This window comes from Falco biarmicus, chromosome 16 (assembly GCF_023638135.1).
Source record: "Falco biarmicus isolate bFalBia1 chromosome 16, bFalBia1.pri, whole genome shotgun sequence".
Lineage (NCBI taxonomy): Eukaryota > Metazoa > Chordata > Aves > Falconiformes > Falconidae > Falco > Falco biarmicus.
In genome coordinates, this window is record NC_079303.1 from 9853750 (window position 1) to 9877339 (window position 23590).

Below are 23590 nucleotides of genomic sequence, written 5' to 3' on the forward strand. Positions count from 1 at the left end.
GCAGGCATTTGAAATGCTGTCTTGCTTCAGAGAAGAAGTAGAGAAGCAGTTCAGAGTTTGGAAGTGAGATGTAAACTAAACAAAGTGAGAAAACGAAATGGGTTCCCAGCATGGGTATAAAAAGGGGGACAGCAAAGCCAGGGTTGTGCGTTCAGGTCTGTGCTACCAAAACCAAAATGAAATCGTTGTTCTCCCCTACAGTGTGGGGCTGCATTGCTCAGAACGCGGCAGGGGAAACACGGACAAAAGGAGCCACCTTGATTTTCCTTCTTTCTCATCAGGAAACAAATACGAAGCCTGTTCTGGCTCAAGAAGACTGAGCTGCCTATTTGGGACTTCATCAGGTGTCAGTGGGTAAGTGATCTGACTGCAGTTATTTGTTAGAGGATGTTTTGGTAGCATCTAAAATGATTGAGTGTTGCAGTCAGTCCTTTCTTGAACCGAGCGCTGGAGTTCTTCCTCCATGGGTTAAAATGGGGGTAGTGAAGGCTCCTTCTGCACCCCCTCGTATAAGCTGCCTGTGGCAGCACTTCCCCCCCCTCCCTGGATCCTCACTGCAGCTCTTTGCCTTTGCTGCAGCTCTGTGTCCTCTGCAAGACAGCAGCCGTGTCCAGTTATTCTGTGGGTTTGATGGCGTGGGTGCAGCAATGATGACAGGAAAGGTGCTTCTGATGTGCCTGTTTCAGACCCTGTGCAGGGGTTTTGGTGTTCAGAAGCTGGAGAGTGCCTGTGCTGTCAGGGTTGACCTCGGAGCCCGCAGCAGGGCTTCTGGGGGGTGCTGGCTGACGGTGCTCTGTGTCCTTCTAACGCTGCAGCAAAGGAGAGGTTAATAATGCAAGGTGCCTGCTCTTGCCCGCGGCTGTAGGCTCCTTTGTTTCTGCAGGAGGAGAAGAGCTGTGTAAACAGTGTTTCCCCGGGGCTGGGGGGAAGGATTTTCAGCCTGGGTGGAGCAGCTCCCTGCATGAACCAAGTTCTCTGTGCCTCTAAAAGAGAGCAGGGCCACCAGCCTGGTTTGGTCAGACCCCGCTAGGATGGAGCAGGGTGGCTCGCTTGTGCGCTGCGCTGTGCACGAGTGTGATCCCCTGTCTGCTTCCTTGGGACTAGCTGCAGCCTGTGCTGCTGGGCATGTGTCTGTCAGGAGCGCAGGCAGCCAGCTGGGAGCCAAGTGTGAACCGGGAGGGATGGCTCCCAGCTGAACTGGATGGTGGCAGCTGGATGCTGTGAAGGAGAGCAGAGGTGAGCTGCTGGGGCAGGGGGGGTGTTGGCAGGGGAGGAGGGGCTTGGTCCCTGCGGGAGCAGAGCTGGCTGTGTAGGACCCCAGGAACAGAACGGAGAGGGGGCAGTGATATAAACCCTGTACCCCCAAGTCCATGGTCGTGAGCTTGGATGGTGCTGTGATTTTCAGCCTCTGGGCTCTTCCTGAAAGTGTGCGTCTCCCCCAGGGGAGGTGGCTAAGCCCTGTCCCGGGGAAGAAGCCTGGAAGAGACTTGGTTGTCCTTCCCCTTCCCTGTCTCAGCTCCGCCTGTGTGTCTGGGCGTCCAGCTCTGTGACAGGGGTGGTCTGCCTTACATTTCCATCTCCAAGCATGGCGAAGCCCAGAACTGGGTCAGAAAGCGGTGGCTGCAGTCTTCTACATCCTGCAGGGCATCCTGAACCATGTGTGTAGGCTTGCCAAGTGTGGGCACCCATACCGACTGTAACTTCAGGTCCGTGGCTGCTCGAAAATGGCAGCTTGGCAGGGCTGTCTGGTGTCTGTAGCCATCAGGAGCCGTGGCTCTGGTGAAAAAGCTGCAAGACCAGCTGGCTGTGGCCTCCCTCTTGTCGTCTGCCAGCAGGCTGGCTGACAGCACACACCAGCCGTGCCATCTCCCCAGCCTGCTCTCTGGGAATGCAGTGTATTCCTATCCCTCAAAGTCCCCGTGAGCTAGAAAAAAAGAATAGTCTGCACTGTTCACCTTCCCTGCCCTCAGAAATGAAGCAGCTTTGGCAGAACGTGCGTGTTTTGCAAAATGCTGGAGCACCCCAAGGGCTTTGCGTGCAAAACACGAGCGAATCAAATCAAGCTGCCTTTTGCAGAGAGCGTGGGTCCCCTTCTGCTGGATCACCAGGGTCTCTGCAGCTCCCCTTGCACGGGGCTGCATCATCTCTTCCCTGCTGCCTGCCAGGGTTTTTGTCTGGGTGTTTAAAGGCCCTGGCAAAGGGAGTTTGCCTCCCGTGGGGCTGGGAGCGGGTTGTGCAAGGGGGACCCACGCTCTCCCTCCAGTGACAGGCACTGCAGGGAGGCTGAAGAGCCTGTCTGAGCTGGGGCCCTCTGGGTGCTGTGCTTCTCTAGCCTGGGTGGCTGGAAGTAGCTCCTGCAGACCATCTTGGCGTGCTCTTGCCGAGCGATGACCTCTTCAGTGCTGTAAGTTGGGATTTCCACAGCGACAAGCTGTGCTGCTGTGTGTGCGCTGGTGTAGTTGCCCTCCAGTTGATGGGCGTGGGTATGTCCAGCCCAGGGTCTGGCAACAGCAGATAGATTTGCCTCCATTACATGTGAGAGTTGGGATGTGGGAAGAGGAGCAAAGGAGAAAAAGGCTTTGAAGTCAAGGTGTATGCATTAAAAAAACAAACAAACAAAAAAAAAGCCCCCCAAAACTGAGCATGTTTCTCTCTGTCCAGCATGCTTGAACTCCCCTGTCCCAGGCTTCTCTTGTACTGTGAACTCTGCTTTACTTTAGGTTGAACCTGTCTAAGAAAAAAAAATAAACTGGCTAAACTTTGTGCAGAAAACTCTAAGATCCCGATGGGTCCTAACCTATACGAGAAAACAGAGTGAACTAACCCTATTGCAATGTCCACGTGGTAAAATGGGGGTGAGCAAGCTGACCTGTGATCGGAGGCTGACGAAGGAAGGCGCTGGCTGGGAAGAATGGTGGGTCCTGCCTTCCCTGCTTCCCTGCCCTGCGTTTGCCTCTGCCAAGTAATGACTGGCTCATCTCGGTGGCAGTGCAGGGAGCACAGGCTAAAAGTGAAGTGGCCCACCGGTAGCGTGTAACTCTGAGATCAAAGTCCGGAGGGAGGAGGGTGAGCCCTGGCTGTGCAAGGCACCGGAGGGTGATGTGCTGCGCATCGGGGTGCCTTTTTATTGCATGCCTTCGTGTTTTGTTGCTCAGTCGTTGGAAAAGACTGTGCTGAGGATCAGACGTGGCCCCGTGTCCCTTTCCTGTGCCAGGCTGAGCCTTGCCTGAAGGGCTGCAGTTACCCAGGATTGCAATGCTCGTGTTCCCAGGTGCAGTGCGATAATGGCTGTGGGCCTTCTGAGGTCCAGTTACTTGGGCAGAAGCCTTTTTGAGAAGGAAGTATGGGGAAGACTAATATACAACACAAATTCTTTTTGGATGATTATTTCACACTCTGCGATCCCATGGCATATGCCCAAGGCTCAGGCTTTGAGGTGTCCTGCTTGGCTTCTTGATGAAATACCAGCGATGCTCACTCTGAAGTGGGAATAAGTCTCCAGCTGTCTGATTTGGAAGTGCTCTCGTTTGCCATCTTACGCAGCTCCATGTTTCCCCTGTGGTCTCACCAGCCAAAGAAGCAGTTCTGTCCTCCTAGCTGGAGGAGCCTCTGTGTCCTTGAAAGGAACGTGAGGGATTCAAACAACACTCAGCAAGCAGTGACCTCCCTCGAGCCCTGTGTCAGACCCTGCACAAGGGCAGGGCAGAGGCGCCCAGGTGAAGTGCATCTGTCTGAATGGACCACCGGTGTGCCTGGTGCCCGAGCTCCTCAGCGAGGGCGTAAGGGCACCTGTGGGCTCTGTCAAGAGTTGAGAGCTGTGTGTGATGCTGTGCTTAGCAGGGTTTGCTGGCTGCGGTGCTTCCCCGAGGACAGGTCAGTTGTGCTGGTTTGTGCCCGGGTGTGAGCCTGCGCCGAGAGCCCCGCCGCAGGCAGGCTGCGAGGGGCGCGGTGGCAGCGCAGCAGGTGAGCTGCTTGAGCTGGGCTCCAAGTTATCCCAAAGTGAGCAGGCCAGAAGAGCAGCTGGTCCCTTCTGAGGGCAGTGCTGGCACCTCTGTGGGTTGTGTGGCTTGATTTTTAGGATCTGTTGTCATAGTGGGTGTTTCCAGATGGCGTGTGGCTCTTTGATGATGAGTCTGGAGTGCTGGCTTGCTTTCTTAGCCCCGGGGGAAACCCTGTGGGTCCTGCCATGAATTTCTCTAAGGGCTGCCGCCGTGTTTTGTGCTGAGACGGGCAGGGCTGTGGCTGTGCTGAAGCTGGGAGGGTGTGTTGGAGGCAGTGTGGCTGCATGCTTGCTGTGGGCGTTGCACGCGTTCCCTGAGCTGCTGTTGGTGCTTGGAGAGCAGGCTGTGCTAGCCAGGCACCTGCAGTGCCTGTGCCCAGCAAGTGCAGGGAAGCGCGGCTGGTTCCAGTTGCCCTGGGGCAGGGGTAAGTGGGAGCTCCCTGCTGAAGCCGTGAGCTGGTGTGGTAGCTGGGCACAGCTGGGCTCCTGTTTGTGGGTCCCCCTGGGCTGGCAGAGGCTGGGTGGGAGCCGGCTGGGTGCTGAGCATCCCTGCAGCCCTCTGCTGTGCCTCTCCGCGTCCCTGCCGTTGCCACGGTGGCATCGGCCACTGTCCCTGCCGTTGCCACGGTGGCATCGGCCACTGTCCCTGCCGTTGCCGCGGTGGCATCAGCCACTGCCCCTGCATTAGCCACTGTCCCCGTTGAAGTGGCAGCCAGGACAAGGGGCTGGCTGTCAGCGCCGACCGGGAGTGCGCGGAGTGCGCGGGTGTCCCTGCGGCCCCGCCGGTGAGGTGGCGGGTGGCTTTCGGTGCCGGGGCCACCTGCGGGTGGGAGGGCTTGGGAGCGGGGCTGGGGGCAGCTCGGAGCGGGGACACAGAGGCAGGGCTGTGCCTGGGCCGGGGTGACACGGCTCCTGCCAAACGCCTCCCGGCAGGACGTTGTGCCCATCTTCCGGCGGGGTCTGTGTCCCTGCAAGGAAGCTGCTTGTGGGGGGGAGGGTTTGGGGGATGTGGCTGCCTGTGGAGGGAGGGGGGGGCTCCTGAGGCACCTGGAGGCTGCAGACATCCCTTGTCAGGCACCGGCAGTTGGAGCCCCTTCTCCTCCCCTCCCGAGCCGGACAGGGAGCGAGCTTTGCTCCCCGAAAGAAAACTCGGTTCTTCCTTGCTTCCCATTCCCACGGGGTGTCGGTGTGCCTGCATCCGGACTGGGTTAACCGTGGAGGGGGTGGAAGCTGCCTGCTTAGCTGCTGCTGCTCTCGCCCTCCTCATCTTGCTTTCTCCCTGTGTTGCCCCGTCTGTAAATGAGGGGTGAGATGAGTTGTTCTTGCTCTGTCTACAAAATGCTGTGAAGGCTCGCGATGAAAAATCGGACAGATGGCCCAGGTAGAAGTGACTGCAAAGCTCACTGCTTTCCTTGCATTTTAAATCCATAGGTGACTTTCTGAGAAAAAGCAATTTGTGTATACATCTAGAGAAAATGCAGAGGCTAGAGTGCTCCAGGAGGGAGCAGATGATTCTTAACAGGCTGTCCAGCCTCACCCCTTCACTGAAGGATGAGCAGTAACTTGGTGGTGAAGCCAAAGCTTCCTCTGTAACACCTTGGGGTTGCAGCCAGTGCTGTAGTATTACAGCAGCAATCCAGAAAATGCAGAATATTTACTCTTCTGGCAGCCAGTAACGTGTGTGTGTGTGCTGGAGAAGCAGGCAGAAGGCTGGAGCCAGCCCAGGCCGGCTTGGGGGGTTGTGTTTCTGCTTTTGGTTGTTTCCCTGCCTCCACTCTGGTGTCTTCAAACTGAGTTAATGTTTATGCTCTGCCAGAGGTAGAAACTCCTGTGTGACAACTGGGCATGAATATACGTAATTTTTCACTGAGGAAGTTTTGAAGACTGAGGTTCTAACACTTTGGGTTGGATTAAGGCTCGTAGGAGCATTTTGGACAACTGGGCTGATGCCCGAGCTCTCAGGGTCCTGGCAGGTGAAGGCAGCTGGTGGGTATACGTGAACACCGTGCAGCCTGTGCTGTGCGCTGCGAGTTGATGGTGCAGAAACTAAGAGATGGTGCAGAAACAAGGGGAGTGAGTGGTGTTTAGGGCTGCTGGCAGTGTCCCTTGTTCCATCTTGGTGTGCACTTAAAGGGTGGATTAACAAATTCTTGCAGATCATCAGAATGGAGATTACTGGTCTTATGCTTTTTCATTCTGCCCAGGGAAGCGGTTGAGTCACTGTTCCTGGAAGTATTGAAAAGGCACATAGACGTGGTGCTTAGGGACATGGTTTAGTGGTGGACTTGGCAATGTTAGGTTTATAGTTGGGCTCAATCCGAAGGGTCTTTTCCAACCTAAATGATTCTATGAAATGCGATCCAGGTGCCAGGAAAAGAGTAAATAAAGAGGGAGTTGCAAATCTGCAAAGCTAGGGTAGCCGAGATCAAATGCTGGGTGAGGCAGCCTGGAAAGGGACAATAGTACTGTAAATACTTAGGCAGGAACCAGAGTTACTGTAAATGATGGTACGTGAGGCTAGGGAATCTCCAAGCAGACCCTTGGAAGTGAGCTTGGTTGCTGTCACTGTCAGCTGGCAGCTGAAGTTTATTGAAAGAAATTAACAGGAAGGTATAACATGAGGCTCCTATTAATTATCTCGGCTATGGTAGAGCTTTTGTAATAAATTGCAGGATGGCAGAATCAAAGTGATAAATTAGAGGTGGACTGGAATATAAAGGTGACAGGTGAGGCTTCCTGTGTAGCAAGGCTTGATTTAGAAAGCACTCAACCACTTAGCAGCGGGCTGGAGGGGCAAAAGAGTAGTCTTGGAAAATCTGCTTCTCCTTTCCTGGCTTCCTTGAGATGCTGTTGATATGGTAATTATAGGTAAGCAGGTGATTTCTAAGCAAGAGATGTGATGATGCTACTGAAGCCTGAACAGGGCAAGACGGTCTAACTGAACAAAATTGTTCAATAGCATCCTGATTCTCACTTTTAACGGATCTCCTTGTCTTGCTCTTCCAGCAAAGTGTAATAGAAAAGCAAATTAAGCAGTTGCTCCAGAGAGAGATGGTTTATCTTTGCGGAAGCAAGAAGAGGATTTATTGTGTATGCCAAAGCAAGACTGAGCCACCAGTCTGTGCTCCTACCAGAAAAGCTGGGTGTAGTGTGTTGCAGCGCAGTGTGCGGGTCCATCCCCAGCCTCTGCCTGGAGAGCAATCGGCTGGTGTCAGACCGGCTCAGAGGCTGGTGCTGGTGCTGCAGCACGAGTGACGTGGGGTCCTTCGAAACAGGAGCACTGGCACATGGCATGGTGACAGCTGCAGGATCTGTATGGACAGAGCTGTGCCTTTCCGTCAAACTGCCCTTTTTCTCCTAGTGGGCATTAAGGATTTTGCTGTTTGTTCTTAATTTCCTGTCTTGTTTGAGCACAGTACCATCAGAGAGCGGTTCAGTTTCATTTATAGAGGGAAGCTGTTGGACATGCACACAAAGGGATTTGGATGCTTTAGGGCCATATCTAAGTGCTCTCGTCAAAGTGTTCCTCAGCACAGCTTTTGCCAAGCTCACGGGTGCTGAAGGGCCACTCTGTGCCTGCGTTGGTTGAGCTTTCTGACTTTTCAAGACGTGAAGCCCTGCCTTGTGCCTGCAGATACTTTGGCTGTACGGCCCTAGCCCGTATCGTGAGCCAGGCAGTGTTCAGAGGTTAATACTGCTGCTCTAAGGAGAAGAGGTGCTTTTATTTATCCTTAATGTAGCTCATGGCCAAAACACTCGCCTGGGAGCAGGATGATCCTGTGCAGACCCTTCTTTTCTGCCTAACCTGACTCAAGGAATCTCTGTAGTAGCTGTGAGCCCACATCATGAAACAGATCCTTTTCTGTCACCTTGAAGATTGTCCTGATCTTTTTGATTTTTTTCTCCAGAGGCTCCTTATGTGCTGCACATGAGTCATTAGCTAAAAGACTTTGTAACCCAGGGAGCAGAGCCCCCCCAGCCAAGGGTTTTCCTTAGCTCTCAAGCATCCTAGCTGCTAGCCTGCAGATCAAGCTTTTTCTCACTTGCTTTCTGGAGGCAGCATTGCTAGGAGATCTGGAAGTGATCTTGTTACCGAAATCTCGGAATGAAGAACTTATCGACACCAATGTGATGTAGATAAGCAGACACTTCTTTATTAATGGCCGGGTGTGTGAGCGAGTCCTCTCACGATCAACGCACGCCAGGTCCCAAAATCAGATTCCATATATAGAACTTATTCATACATATTCATTAATTATTCATGCATAATCATAACATTTCCCGTAAATCATTAACATACTCTCCTCCTATATCCGATTCTGCGCAGTAGAGCTTAGAAAGGTCTAGAAATGGGTCTGGGGTGCAATTTGGGTAGGTGGTGTATGAGTCGGTGGTCGCGATCTCCCCCTGCCGGAATTACCTTTTACTGAAGTTCACAGTTTCTTGGCAGGTAACCACAAGCTGTTCCAGTTGACTCTCCCCAGTTCCCATTCATCTCATATTCTGACATTTCAGTACACCTCTGCATACAGAAGACTGGTTAAATACAAAGAAACCTTTCAACCCTAAAGTTATTACCTAAGTTTTAACAATGGTTCCAGCCCCTTCTTCTAGCCTTGGTACAGGACGTACGGAAGATCCCATAACAACTTTTACTGTGCAGCTATAAGTTTCTTATAAGATTTTTTTTCTTATCCTTCTATATTTTAATTTTATTAAATGATTTTATAAAATCAATTAATCAATCAAATAAAATCAATCAATCTTAACTTATTAACAAATCGATAACAATCTTGTCTGGGCTGACGAGCAGGGCTGAGGAATGGATTTGGCCCTCTCCATCTCCCTGGGAGGGCGGAAAGGTTTGGGCTGGAAAACCAGAGGAGTTCAATGGCAGGGACGCAGCTGAGTGTGGGAGCAGGGTGCTTGGGTTTGAGAGCAGGCTGAGATGCCAGCGTTGGATGCTGCGGTGCTTGCAGGCTTTGCACAGGTTCCATGTGGCTTCTGCCATGCAGCTCCATGAAGGCACTTTGCAGCTAGTGGTTTCCCTTGCTAAGCACCTGTGGCTGCTTTGTCAAGTCCTTTGAGTGTGAAGCCTGGCTCCAGCTGTGCTGCTTGCCTGCAGCAGGCAGGAGTCACTTCTGTGCCGAGCCGGGGAGGCTCTGGCATTGCTTCTGAGGTGGGGGAGCGGTGGGCAGGAGCACGTGGTGGCAGACCTGTGGGTGCATCTGAGGCCAAGCATGAGAGCCCTGATGGGTCTCACCTTGACGTCTGTCTTGGAGTTCTGCCTTCTGAGGCAGGAAGCATCACCCAGCGTCCGGTTCCCTTTCTTTAGAGCGCTTCTGTCTTGGAGCCTGGAGCGCACCGGGGTGTCATATCTGAGCTCTGCAGTTCCTGCTCAGATTTGTGGCTGGACACCATGTGGGAGACGTGTTGGAGTGAGTTGCCGCAAGCTAGCTGGCTGGAGAGCCAGCTTTTATCTTCCCTGACCGGACTGTAAAGCCCCAGATAATGTATGCTGGTTTTCCAGCGGAGGGTTCCTGGTTCCCTGCTGAGCAGATGTGCTGATTTGGTTTGCTTGTGGACGTGAGTCTCATGGGAAGCGTTTGTTTATGCCGTATGCTGCGCTGAAAATGCGTGAAGCTCCCTGGCAGCCGAGATGGCCTTGTAAGTTGGATGTCCTCAGCTGGCGTGTGTGTAGATGTGTGCACGGTTAATTGGAACAAGCTCATTAGGTGGCTACTCACCAGGTGCAACAACAGAGGACACCCCAAAGGCATTGTTGGAGCTGTGGCAACACGGTGATTTGCCTGTTCTCTTTTGCGTTGATGTGCTTGGGGTCCTCCCCAGGCAAGCAAAATAGGAATTAAGTTCTTGCTTTGTAAGTCAGCATGGAGGTTTTTCTGTACTCCTTAAAGAAATGAGTAGCTTGTCTGCAGTGTCTGGATGAATTTACCTGAAGCTGGGATCTGTGAGTTTTTGCTTAATTTCGGGATGTCAAAAAGTGTTAGGGTAGAGCTGGGTCTTTCAAGTCCCATAAAATAAGAAGTGGGCAAATCCATCCGTCCCTTGGTCCAGTTAGCCAGAAAGGGAGGGGAAATGATTTCTAGTCCAAAGTAGTGCTTAGTAAGTGCTGTACATACCTCTCTTTGATTTTTGTCGATGCTTGAGACCTGCTTTCTGGGGGTGTTTTCTCCTCTTTCCCTTTCTTGCACCCGCACTTTTTGAGATGCAGATGGAGAGGTCGTCAGCAGGCTGGTGGTAGAAAAAGAATGGCCCATGGACCTGTTGACCCATGCGGCCTGCAGGATGAGGATGCTGGAGAAGAGCTGCCGTGAGGATAGCCTTAAGTGGCCCTGCTTTCACTAACGTTGCGTTTATATTTGAGCTAATTGCTCATGCAGCTTGAATGGTTTCATGCTTTTCTTTCTGCTGTTACACCTTCGAACGCCTGTAGGGAGCCTTGAGTTTGGGTGTTAATAAGTGAAAAAAGGGGCCCTCGTTCTCCATGGAGAAAGGCTCTTGGTCACTGTGGCAATTTCATGCCTGGAAGGAGTCCTGTTTGCTGGATCATTTTTGCAAGTTAACCAAATTAGCTTTGAGAAACCATAGTTGATAATCAGAGTACTGAGCTCTGTGCTCCATTAGTTAAAACCATCACCAACCTCCTTGCACAAAGGGTGGGCATTCGGTTTGCAAAGTAGGAGAGCGGTCTGATTTTGATGCTCGGGGCACCAGCGATCCCCGGCTTTAAGGTTGTTCCTAATACTCTGAGCACTTAGTAGGGTCAGGCGCAGAGTCGCATTGGGTCAGCTGCTTTTGCAAAATGAAGCAGTGAAGTGACATTTCTCTTTTGTTCCCACCGAAAAACTTTTGAAGAGTAATAAAGGACAGTTTGGGTATTAATCGAGATTTGGATAAAAATTCCAGTAAATAGTTCCAAAATAGGTGGAAGTTGGAGGGAGAAGGTGAGAAATGCCAGCAGGCTCTGATGTGTGCGTGTGGCTTGTGAAAGGCTGTTTTGGCTCAGGGAATGTTTGTTGTGGGGTTTTACTTCTATCAATCTTCACTCTTCTGCTTCAACATGGTCTAATTATGAGACAGGGTGGGGAGGCCGCAGTTATGAAGGATGCCACAACCCGGAGACACAGCTGTCTCCTTTGGGTCTGCCATGAAGGGCATTCTGGATTTTCAAAGTCCTGTTGTTGTTCCTTGCAGGTCAACTGAGGCATGGCCACTGGAAAGCCCTGCTGGTTCACGGGGTCCTCCAGGATGGCTGGTGGATTCCCGAGCCAAGTGGTAGTGCCTCGTAATCCGAAGCTAGTCAGAGAGACAGAGAAGCCTGCAGCTGTAAGTACCTGCTGCGGCCAGGTAGGAGCTGTGTAAGGCTGGAAACTGCCCCCACGTCCTTCCTCTACCTGCCCCTCCTGTTGTCTGGCCGCACTGTGAAGCTGGACACCACCTCCCCGTCTCTCTGCTGCCGTGCTTCTGTCGGAGGTGGCGATCATGGTGCAGTAGGGGATGGACTGTGTGCTGCTTCAGGGCAAGCCCACAGTCTGTCTGGATGTGCCACCGGAGCCAATTTAAATGGACGTACCGGGCATTGCACCGGAATAGCTGAAGCATGAGCGTGTGCTTCGTTCTGTCCCCTTTGTGTGGGCAGCAATGTTTTGTCACGTCGGGATGCTTGCCAGCGCTGCTCTGACCATACCTGCCCTCCAGGCAGCTGGGCATGTGGTGGGCTGCTCAAACTCTGCCTGAAGGTTTCGAGAGGTATGGCTGGTCCCAGATGGAACAGGTTCCAAAACAGTTGTTCTGTCCCGTATCCCCTGTGGAGCACAGACCCAGCGCTGCAGACAGCAGCAGAGTCAGGGCAGTTCCTCCTCCCCATCCTCAGATGTCCTTTGCTGACCAGAGCTCACCTGACTGAAGGCGACCTGGCGCTGAGGCTCTGTCGAGGAGATCTCTCTGCATACTTCTGTGGAGAGGTCTCGGAGGCCAGAACAGAGAAAACAAGTGCTAATTCAAAAGAGATAACTAAAACCTGGAGCCATTCCTCTCCACCTCAGTTTTGGCACAACACTGCTTCTCTGCTTTCCTCTGACTCACCCAGCAGTGATGTCTCCACACGTGTGGTGGTTGTAAGCGTTGTGCAAGGATGGAGTTAGGGGGTTGCTGGTAACTCCTCCCGACCTTCTTCAAAGGTCACTGGCTCAATCCAGCAAATCTGAAGAGGAAACAAATGCCTGAAGAGCCAAATCCCCCAACATGTCACATCAAATCACAAAGGAGAAGCTACTGGGACAGAGCCACTTGGTTGGAGCGTGTGTATTCCGCTCTCTATCATTAATTTACTGATGTTAAATATTTCAGCGGGTAATTATGGGACTTCCAGGACTATCCTAGTGGCTGTGATCACAAATTATTCATCAGTGGCTCTTGCACAAGAAAAGCCTTTCTGAATGAAGGCATTTCTGTAGCTCTTGCTGGTGTTTTGCATTTCAGCTGACTCCCTCTGCCTTCCTGAAGGAGATGACTCTTAGCACCAAGCAGAGGCTGGCCAGCACTCGGGAGATGCGGCGGCCCCAGATTACCCAGCTTCTCGACGTGAGCGAAGCCTCCCGTCATAAGGTAGCCTTTTCTTGCCCTTTTCCTTGCTGTTTGACGTGACATTTGAAGTGGGCCTATGCTTGTGACAGGCTTGCCTCCAGCTTATCTAAATACTTTGGTGGTGGCAGTTTGTCGTTTCAAACTGCTGCTGGTGGTGGTGGCGTTCCTTCTGCTGGGGGAAAGGTGAAATGTTTTCCCCCAGTGAGCTGTTGAAGTCCTGGCCTGCACTAAGCCCATATAAATCACCTCTGCTGAAGTTGGTGGCTTTTGCTGGAGACGAGCTACTGTGGCTAAAGCATGATCCTGGAGAAAGGCTGGGGGGGGACACAAGGATGCAAGTTTGCAATTTCCCACCCTCCTGCTGAAATAGGCAGCCCTTGGTCTGGTGTAGTCTCTGTCAAACGCTTGGGGTCATCGGATGGCCTCAATGGTGGCAGCGTTGGTCTTTGAGGGCTGAGGGCCTACGGTAACTCTTCAAGGTGTAGCTCAAGCAATTGCATGAATGCTTTGGGTTGGAACGACGAGTGGGACCCTTACAGGGTGTTAGATTTTGCAGGCTGCCAGGTACACAGGGGAATGGCGCTGGGCAGAGGGGAGCGGGTGTGCTTTATCTGGATCAGTGTTTGCTTACATGTATGTTGAAAGCTGCTCTTCTTACACATCTGCTTAGTAGAACGCACGTTCCAAGTGGGTAGATGACTGAGGTAGGCTGTTGAGTGGAAAAGTGCCAGCAAGAGACCTGTAACAAATTGGTTGGGGATTGCCTTAGACAGCACGTGAGGTTGGGAACGCCTCGGACGAGCGCACACAGAACTGGCCGTGTGCTGTGGCTGCTGGCTTCAGCACGACCCTGACTCCTGTGCAGAAGCAGGAGACGTGCCTGTGTCTTGTGAGTGCGAAGAGTTCAGCTGGAAGGGGGGAGACAAAGCAGGGAGGGATTTTCTCCAAGTAATGCCTCTGCGCCGTAAGCGTTTGCTGTTTCTGTGTGTCGTCAGGCGCGCTTCTGTAGTGGTATTAACTGACGTGGCAATAATGGACTGTAATGAAGCATCCGTTGAAAGCTCATGGGAAAAGGAGATGCCAAGTCCAGCCCTATTCAAGTTGCGCAGTAGTGCTGGGGAAGGAGCTGAACCTTATCACCTCATCTGTTGCTTTCTTAACGGCGGTGTTCCTTTTTGGCCTGTCTTCTCTTCCTCATGGTTTCTAGGCTGTGTATCAAAAAAGAGATTTGAGGATGGGTTGGACTTGGTCACTGTCTCAGGGTAAAGATAATCCCCAAACTGTTTCCCGTGGAGTCTCCTGTAAATGCTTGGCTTTCACTTGCTGCACGAGTGCTTACGGCTCTCGCAGTAAGTGCTCTGGAGCGGTGTGACCGTGTTAGCCCAGGGCTCTGCCGGAGGTAAGCGCTGCCTTGCCTTTTGGAGCAGGAAACCTGGAGAAACGGCCAGCAAAAGAGCTGCTCGCTTGAGCCTGCTCAGTGTGGCCCAGAAACATTTGATCTGCTCAGAGCACAGGTGGGTGAGCTGCCGTTCCCCTGGCGTGAGCTGGGCAGGCGTACTCACCGGGAGACTGTACTTCACTGGGGACCGATGTAGTATTCTCTGATTGATGAATCTTTCTCCCAGCGGCTGAAACTCTGTTTTGCATCTGCAGTTCTCGGCACCTTCCCCGAGACAGCGCTCGTTCCAGCCTTTCCCGTCAGAGGTGGTATTCCAGAGCTACATCCCCGATGAGGTCTATGAAGTGCCACTGACTCTGAGGAACGAGGACAAGGTAAGTGCTGGGATGTGGAAGTTTAACCCTGTGCTGGAACTGGAGAGCAGTGTCATCCGCGCGGTGCACAGCACAGCCAGTCACCTGCTGCAGCACAGCACATCCGGAGTAAAATGTCTCGCCACCTTTATTTTGCAAGATGGTGGAAATCTTGCCATGCTGAGGTTTCTCGCCCTGGTTTTGGCTGTGTGTTGGTAGTCCCTAACCGAAAGGAGCTTTTCTAGTCAGCATCCTTCTCCCTGAAAGCCCTGGATGGCTGGGAATGTTGAGGGCTGTACAGTTCTTCCCTGCCCTCGTGCTTTCCCTCGAGTGTGCACCGCGTCCTGGTGGCTCCGTGGTTAATCTTGGTTTCCACAGGGCAGCTCTGCCTCTGGGTGAGCTGCACAGAGAGCTGAACGGGCTGTCAGAGCTCGGGGGTTGAGTCTTCTCCGCTTTATGCTGGAGTAAGTTATAATTAGTGGTAACAGCGCTTCAGGAAAGGTGGTTTGAAACAGCAGTGGAAACAGACTGATGTAGCAGAAGCAGTGGGAGGCCTTTAGGTGCCGCTTCAGGCTCCTGCTAAGCTTAATTGGGTTCTGCTCAGGTTTTTCTGAGGCAATGTGACGCTCTGCTTCCCCTTTGGAGAGCCACAGCACGTTCAGAGTCAAGTGCCCTCGGAGGTCTCCACCTTTGCTTGAAAAACCTGATCATTTTGAGATTTCCCAAGAAAGCTGCAAATGGAAAAGTTGGAAAATGTCAGCAGTTTTGTTCCACTGTAAAGAGGGAAATTGAGACCTTTTGAATTTCAGTTGGGGAAACATTTGCTGGAATGAGGCATGTGCCAAGAGCAAGCTGGTGGGCGAAGGCAGAGGGAGGAAAGGAGCTGAGCTCGGTGTTCTCTCACTGCGCACTTTCCTACACGCAAGGGTTTCTCTTGATCTGTAGCAGTAAGTGCACTGGCAGCAGAGAAAGGTCAGGAAGAGAGGTGTAATTAAGGATACTCTTTTGTAATGAGGAATAAGAGGTATGTGTGAGGGGAGGGTGGGATGGGAAGATGGAAGTGTGCGCAAGAGCCGGTGAATTCCGCCCAGATTTCCAGATTTACCTGCTGGGGGGGACAAACAGGTGGACAACAAAAAAAAGCTGCCAAGGCAGCGAGTGGAAGGACAGCGGGAGAAGTCCAAGTATTTCCTGAGAGAACAGGTTTTGACAGGGATGTGGGTGAAAAGGGAAGACCCTTTGGCTGGGAAGGATGCGTGTGTGGTCCCTCAGTTATTCCTGGAGAGTACTGCACCATTCCTGGTCTGGCATTTAACTTGGGAACGTGGATAAGGTGTGGCATGGGTGCCTGCACCCAGGGAATGCCACTGGTGTGGTCTACACTGGGGTTTGGGCACCCCTTGCTGTAGGTATCTTCTTCCCAATTAAAATGTGCCTCAGTTTCTCTCTTCCTACTCTCTGCTTCGTTCCCACTGAGTCTTTTGGCTTCAGCTGCTCCATTATCCATGCAGCACCTCAAAATGGTTATCTTTGCCAAGTACCAGCCAACAGGCAAACAGTTGATTTGCTCTGTTCATGCTTCCTCAGGTGGAAAAGAACATCTGCATAACATTTCTGCCCTTCCCAGTAAGGAATAATAAACTTGTCCAGCTGCACCTTGGGGTTTACGTGCCCTGTAAAGGGGGAGGCAGTGTGTGAATGTGGGATTTTTCCAAACCGAACTAGTTTTGAAGCCGGTAAGACCTCAGCCATTGGAGAGCGTGGGTGTAAAAGTAGGATTAGCTCTAAGGAAAATCCTTGGTATGTTCTAAATACAGAAAGGTAGAGATGATAATCCTGAGAGGGTGTTCTATTCTAATTTTGTTGGCTTTTGGCAATGTCCTGGAGAAGAGCAGTGTTGTGCTCTGTCTCAGAGTTTTCGCGCTGGTTTCCCAGATTCTTCTGAATCTTATACTGCATGGCAGCCTGAAGTTGTTTGCCCCCTAAAAATCCAGCTGACAGCAAAATGTATTCCAAATAGAGGCTCTGTAATGGTGCAACTACAGAAGTGCTTCGCTATATACTTACTGCTCTCACCTGTGTTGTACAATTGCTTTTCTGTCTTCAGGCTGTTCCTCAGCACCCTCAGGTGTTCTGGGTGGCTTTTGCTGAAGGTCTTAGCCACACGTGCTCCTCTCCTAAGGGACTTGGTGACCAAACTGCTTGTGTGCGCTGTGAAACTGGCTCCTGGAACCCGCTGCCCCAGGACATTGCTGGGTTCCAAGGGCGTTTGGAGAGTTCAGGACTGCCTGGGCCATGGGTTACCAGGCTCGGGTGGGTGGTGCAGAACAAGCCTCCATTTTTTCCAAGCCTCCTGTGGGGTTGTTGTTTGTCAGTGAAGCTGCCCGTGAGTCCAAATCACCTGCTTTAGACTTTGAGATTTGGTGCTCAGGGGTCGAGAAATGCCTGCGTGCTGTCTGTGTGCTGGTGGTGTCCCAGAGGGCAGAACCGTGCAGCAGGGTGCCTGCAGGGACTGCTGGGGGTGGGCAGGGATCCCCAGGGATCTGGCTTGCCTGCGCTGGCAGCTGCCTGGCTACGGTCACAGGCAGCAGGAGCCTCCGGAGAGCAGAGGTTGGCTTTTAAAACTGAGACTCCAGCGGCAGTCAGTGCCGGTCATGTATCTCGAGGCAGAAGATGCCTTTGGAGCCCATAGTTGATAGCCACAGCCTGGGGGGTTGCCTGGCTTTCCATCACTTTGCCAAGTTGCTGGCTCTCATCCTCTGCATCAGCCTTTCCTTGTAGCGTATTGTGCTTCTCCCTTGCTTCTTTACAGCTCCCTGTGAATTTTCCTAGCCATCCTCTGTTTGTGGGGTTGTCGCTTTGTCTTCCCATGTTCCTCCTTTTGCTCTTCAGGCTTGCTTTTATTCCCAGTGAGGCCACAGTATGTGTGGTCTCCTCCTCTTGCTGGTCTGCATGCATGACTCTAGCACTGCAGCTTGAGTGCCCTGCTCAAACCCAGCACGTTAAAGTGCATTTCTTCCCCCAGGATTAACACGTACTGTTTGGCTTTCAGACAACACAGTCCCCTTCTAGGGGCATGACTGCCTGGATGTGTATGGGCAGAAGCCGGCAGGTTCTTTGGGCCTGTTGAATACACGGGTGGCTTGATTCAGATATTATATCTCGGTGCTGCTGGTGTCTTCCCTGCTTGGCCCTTCCTTCATTGCCCTGCTGCCTCTGGCCTTGAGCTATTTTGCCCAGGCAGAAGGGATTAATGTTGACTCTTGTGTATTATGTGCACGTACCTCCAGAGCTAAAAGTGCTTTGGAAAGGTGGTTAAGGAAGGCTGTTGGCAGGTCTCTTCTGCTCCTGTTTCCACAAGCTGCAAAATCATACTTTCTTACCTTTTCTGCAGGTTCCTCAGCTGCTGAAGGTCACCTTGGAGAGGTCACCTTATTTCAAGTTGATCAGCCACCATGCCGTGTGCCGCAAAGTACCGCCTGGCATGCTTGTGACTTTCCACATCGTTTTCACCCCCAATGAGAACAAGGTGAGACTGGAGGTCCCAAGAGACAGGTGCCTTCAGCGGGAGGCGAACCTGCGGGGCTGGGTTCAGAACAGGGCGTCTGCTGTGGGTTTTGCGGCACTGCTAATATCTGTCCGTTGCTGTATGGTTATGGGTTTGCTCTGATAATTATAAATACAAAAGCCTATTTAAAATTGACCTGTTGTTTGGAGGACGCGAAGTTGAGCCTGATCAGAGTGAGGACCACCACTTTTGAAAACTGGAGTCACTGGGATGTGTATCACGTTGGACACAGCAGTGAGACAGTGGAACGTTCTGTCTGAAGCCGGCACTTTCCTTGCACACTGGTTATAGCCCGTGCCGTGCTGCAAGGTTTGCTCTAGGCTGTGGTCAGGCAGCCTGCGGCTGGTCACATCCTGGCTGGCAGCACCATGCGATGCCACCGCAGCAGGGACTGACGGGCTGTGCATTCCCTCCCCGTGTTTTCCTGGGCGTTTGCAGGGGAAGGTGCACGTGGGACAGTAGGAAGATGGCCGGGAGGAGTGTTGATGTTTAGCCATCCCACCTCTCTACTCAGTGTTAGGGGCTTAATTATGATAGAAAATACTAGAGGAGTGAATAGATGCAGAGAGCTTTCCTCTTTCCCATCTGGCAACCAGTTCCCTGCCTCACCCTGGGCTGGAGCGAAGGTGATGCTTTTTCATACCCTCTGTGTTCCAGCCTTGCCGCTGTGCTGCCCCTGAGGATACTTGCCTGCCTGTGCTCCAGCTGTGATTCTAGGGGAGAAGATGTGCTCGTGGCGGGGAGCCAGCCTGGCACAGCCGCACTGAGCTCTAGATGTCTTTAATCAGCAGGGGGCCGGTGTGCTGCAGATGACAGAGACATCTGGAGCACACCCAGGCATTGAAGGGGCAGGTAGAATCTGCAGGCAGACACTTACCCCGGAGCCTTTGGGCAGTCACGCTGGTGTGGCTGTGGCTGTGTGCATGTGGCTGTGGCTGCTGTGTCAGCTGGCACCTATTCCCTGCCCCATGTGCCATGCTTTTGCTTGGAGATTGGAACATCGGTGCTGTGGCTCTGGCAAGCCTGGCACGGTGCCGTGATGTGAAGGGGTGACAGTGTTGTCTGGAGGCTTCTTAATGCAGAAGGGTTTAGCACACGGCATGGAAGGGAGGAAGCATTGCAGGGGCATACAGCCAGGCTGACTCTTTCCAGCAGCACTCTGCTGCCTCTTGGCAGGGTTCTTTGTGTGGCTGTGTGGGCGAGGCGAGGTTAGGGGATAGCTCTGAGCCAGCTGATGCTTCTGCGCCAGGCCAGAGGCGCAGGATCCCTTTGGGCACAGCTGTTCTCTCATCTTCTGTTTGCTGCTTAGATTTAGTTTAATGCCCTGTCCTATCCTCAAACAGCGTGGCTGTAGCAAACTAAAGAGGAAATGCCCTGCGGCCCCTGGCTCCCTGAGCTTGTGAAATGATCTGTTGCTTTGGGGAGGGACTGAGAAATGGTTTTACATCATTCGTATGGAAGGTTAAAATGACCTTGGCCTAGGGCAGTTCTCCATACTGCCCAAGTGACATAAGAGCTTAACCTCACCGAGGTAGGCTTTGCAGGGGACGCTGCTTCCTTTAAAATGTGATTTATTAGTATTCATGAGCATTCATTTTTGGGGTGGAAGTAAATCGGTTCCCATGAAGGGCAAATTGCTGCTCTTCAGCTAGAGAGAAGCAGCAGAGCAACAGATGAACATCACCCCAAATAGAAGTAGGGTGAGAGAACCCCCAGGAGCACTCATGTCCAGTACTTTGTCCCTTGTCTTGCCCTTGAACTGGTGAGTGTGTGGCATTAGGGAGCTGTGCCAGCGAGGTCCTCTGCACAGCTTCAGCGACACCACGGCAGTTTCTGCTGACCTGGGTTTTGTGCTCCTCGCAGGGCATTGGGGGAGGGATGTGGGCTGCTTGGTGAGGAGCACAAGGGGATTGTACAGCAGAACCAGAATGTTGTACAAACGGAGTGTTTTGGCTCATACTTGATGGAGCGTGAGTCAGCGGAGTGCCAGAGTGCTGTAGCTCAGCTAGAAATGCATCAGTAGCATGGTCAGGATGTGCAGAGCACCTTGCAAAGCCCTTAGCCAAGAGGCAGGCTTCGGGAAATGGTTCCGTAAAGCCACCTGTGCTGGGCTTGCAGTTGCTTGCCTGCAGAGTATCTGTGTGTTAATTGTGGAAGGCTCAGGAGTGCTGCCTTTGAACAACCTCTACATCCCTGATGCTGCACGATCCACAGGGACTGTGGGTAACCCAGTGAACTGGGATGCGGGTCTTCCTGATGGGGAGTTGGTTTGTATAATTCTCTTGCTTTGAATCTGTTCTTCCCTGGGGTAAGTCTGACTTCAGTGAAGTCACTCCTGAATCAAAGGAGTACAGTTGTGGCCAAGCCTTAAGTACTAGGGCCATGTGAGCTGTTGGTGGCTGAAATGCTGTGTGCCACGTAGCCCTTTCTTGGAAAATGAGCAGTTTCCTGCTGTCTGGCAGTCATTTGGGAATGTGCCACGTGATTGGACTGTCAGAAAATAAATAAACAGCTGGTGTGCCTCTTGGTTTATTGGCACTTGTGTTATAAATGAACTGCTAATTTTTCTGCTGGGCAACATTTCCAATTTGTTACTCTTGCTGCTTCTGATTTGCACGTTTCTGTTGTATGGCTCCAGTTGTACAGCGTGGGTGTTCTTGTGCCAGCCCCTGTTCCCACGTGTTCTTGCATTACGGTCTGACGGCCTCTGCTGAATTGGAAACCATTGTGGCACTGACTGGCAGATAAACAACAGACAGAAATACTTCCATTTGTGCATCCTACAGGCTTATTAATAGTTTATTGTGGAGGAAGAAGGAAGTAAGAAGCACATAAAAACATAGCACAGCTTATTCCGTGTTGTCGTCTTGCTCTTTTCACTGTAGCAGTGCACTGTTTTCAGGCAATGCAAGTTCAGTCTGTGAGGTTTGTGAAATTCATTACTGATGCTCGGTGGAGACTGAATTAATGCACATTGATTACTATGAAATACGACAGGACAGCGAGTTATTGCATGACTGAAATGAAGTCCTTTACAATTCAGCGCAGCCCTGTTAGATGCTTTGTAGCGCCCAGAAGCTATTCCAAGTATACTTTCAAGATGGCTCGTGTGGGGAGGAAAGGGGCAGAAGACCAAGGCAAATGGCCCGGTGATAAATGAACCTGGAGCTAAGCGACTCATTTCAGAGTGCTGCGAACCGGCAGCTGAGGGGGGCAGGTGCAGGGGCACCCCCTTCTCCTGCGACTGTATCTTCATCCTCCGGTCCCTCCTCTCTGGTCATGGCCCTTATTTTCCAGCCTTTGATATCAGGGTTTCAGCGGGAGCTTTCCCTGCTTGGCTTGCCGTGTGACCTCATGCTACAAGGATCTTTTCTGTGCAAGTCGTCTGCTGCAAGGAATTCAGTGCAGGATTTAGGATGGGTTATGCAGGAAATCTGACATCCGAGTGTGGTGTTGTGGGCAGCTAAGGTTGATATCACTGTGGCAGTATTACCGTTAGCCCCTGAGTTTGCAGAGAGCCTGAAACAGCATCAGAGATGAGCAGCTGCTTCAGTTCCAGCGGGTGCCAGTTCAGATGCCAGTGGCGATACCTGGAAGGCCAGAGCTTGTAATTTACTGCTTGTCAAAGGGGTGTGAGAGAAGGGGAACCATCGTACAACTGTCTGCCATCCTTGCAATGGAGAGGGGAGTTGTATGAAGGATGTAGTCATGTTTTCATGAAAATCTGTAGCCTGAAGCTGTGTCTAAACACAACAAACTTTAGAGCATAGATGGGATGCAACCCCTCTGTCATCCAGGCACGTTTATTTAGAAACGTGGTCTTAAACAGTCTGCTAAGGGTTTGTAGTTGCGAAGCAGAACAAGATTTTGAACTGGTCTCAACAGTTGCCCAGGCTGTAAGCAAGTGTGTAGCAGAGTTAGTGTCCAGGTAGCACGAGGCAGTGCTGCAGTGGAGACTGCAACCCGTTCCCCACCCAGGGGGGCAATTCAGCTTTCAAAAGCTTAAGGGACCATGGGTCCACAGCGACACAAACAGCCAGCTTCTGCCTAGCACCCCTCCTGCCTTGGGTTTCGCCCTGTTTGGGCTGACGCTGCATTCAGCCTGGTGCAAGGTCCCACTTTGGTGGGGTGGTAGAGCGTGGCTGAAGGGTCAGCCCGCTCTGAAGTGCTGAGTCAAGCCTTGCACGGGATGCCATGTTCCACGGTGTCCCTGGAGAAGGGGCTTGGGACATGATGTGCATCTGCATGAATGGTGAGAGGCAGCTTTCTCTCCCAAGGTCGTGGTTGTCTCTGTGAAACCAAATCCTTGCTTCTTTAGCCTTGCCCTCAGGTCCCTGGAGAAAGAATTCCCTTTCCTTGTGCGTTGCTGTGCAGGTTGTCCCGGTGCCCCTCACCAGCAAAGGAGCTGGGAAGGTTGCCTGTGCTTGCTTTTGGGGGAGGGGGGGATTTATTTCTTGGGCTCTTAATTGCCTTGCTGTCATCCATTTGCTCCTTAGCAATGACAACGACTTGACAATTACTTCCTTTTACTTTCCTCAAATACCTCCAGTTGTTTTAAGTTCCTTTTTTTTTATCTCCCTGCTGATCTGAACTTGCATCCTCCTCTGTCTACCTGGCATCTGGAAGAGAGAGATAAGTAAATATGGCATGCCAAGACTAAGGCAGGTAGCTTTCAATTGGATTTGCCTTTGTTACAGTAATGTGGCCGAAATAACAACAACAGCAAAAGCAAATGGCACTCTCCATTTGCTAATGCAGTTTCTGAGCATCTGAACAGTCTGGGAGGTGAAGTACCCAGGAGGTAATGGGTGCTTTAAAGTCATATGGGCTGCCCGTAGCTTTTATTTTAGAGGGCTTGGGCTGCAAGATTGAGTACAAACTTGCTAATTCAGAAAGACTTGCTGAAGATGAAACCCTTGCCTGGAATATGATGTTAAATCCTGCAGGTTGCTTGCTGCAGTTCCCTTGCTAGTATTTTACCTTCCAAATAGGAAAAGCAAAAGCCCTTGTGCAGTTTGTAGGGTGACTGTTTGAGATGTCTAGAAGAAGAGATCCTTCTTTATTCTTTGTGCCTTGGATGGGGCAGCATCTGTTTTGTCAACCTTAGTGGTGGGTGAGGCGCTGGGTGGTGGGTGAGGCGCTGGGTGTCAGCTGTTGTGTTGGAGCACTGGGTACGTGTCTGTGCCACGGCTGGCTGCCTTAGGGCCCTTCCAGGAGGGGATGGGGATGGGAGCAGGAAATCCCAACCGCGGAGGAATCCGGATCAGTTCTGCTGAAGGGAGTTTGCTGCTGTGTGCGGTTCCTAAATCAAAGTGCTTGCTGCTTCAACAATTACAAGAATATCAAATGAGTTAAAAGCACCGGGGCAAAAATCAGGGCAGCGAGTGACTGATGAGAAGCAGAGCTTTGATCAGCTCATCAACAAGAGCGCTGCTGGGGGTAATGGCTCCTGGCCCTATGGCAGCAGCTTTACCACTGATTTCAGTGGGGGCAAGGTGATAGTTCCAGCGCAGCGACGCCATGCCATATATCTGGAGTCTGCTCTGCTCATCCCTACAGTAAAATGCTTTTGGTAATTTGATTTGCCTTCCTGCTGCTAAACGCCAGGCAGCCGGGGCGCGGGGGGGATTGCCTGGCTCTGTTCTGAACAAGCCAGTGGC

General features: G+C 51.9%; 1 protein-coding gene across 1 annotated transcript in view; it reads left to right on the forward strand.

Annotated features, from left to right (window-relative positions):
- The first annotated feature begins 216 nt into the window (after positions 1-216).
- The window catches only part of LOC130159640 (hydrocephalus-inducing protein homolog), a 62322-nt gene continuing 38948 nt past the window's right edge, over positions 217-23590 (forward strand). Inside the window, exons 1-5 of the mRNA XM_056361455.1 lie at positions 217-354; positions 11219-11350; positions 12506-12631; positions 14264-14383; positions 17757-17891. Of these exons, the coding sequence (XP_056217430.1) occupies positions 11231-11350; positions 12506-12631; positions 14264-14383; positions 17757-17891 (501 nt within the window). The 5' untranslated portion in view covers positions 217-354; positions 11219-11230. The remainder of the gene's footprint in view (positions 355-11218; positions 11351-12505; positions 12632-14263; positions 14384-17756; positions 17892-23590) is intronic.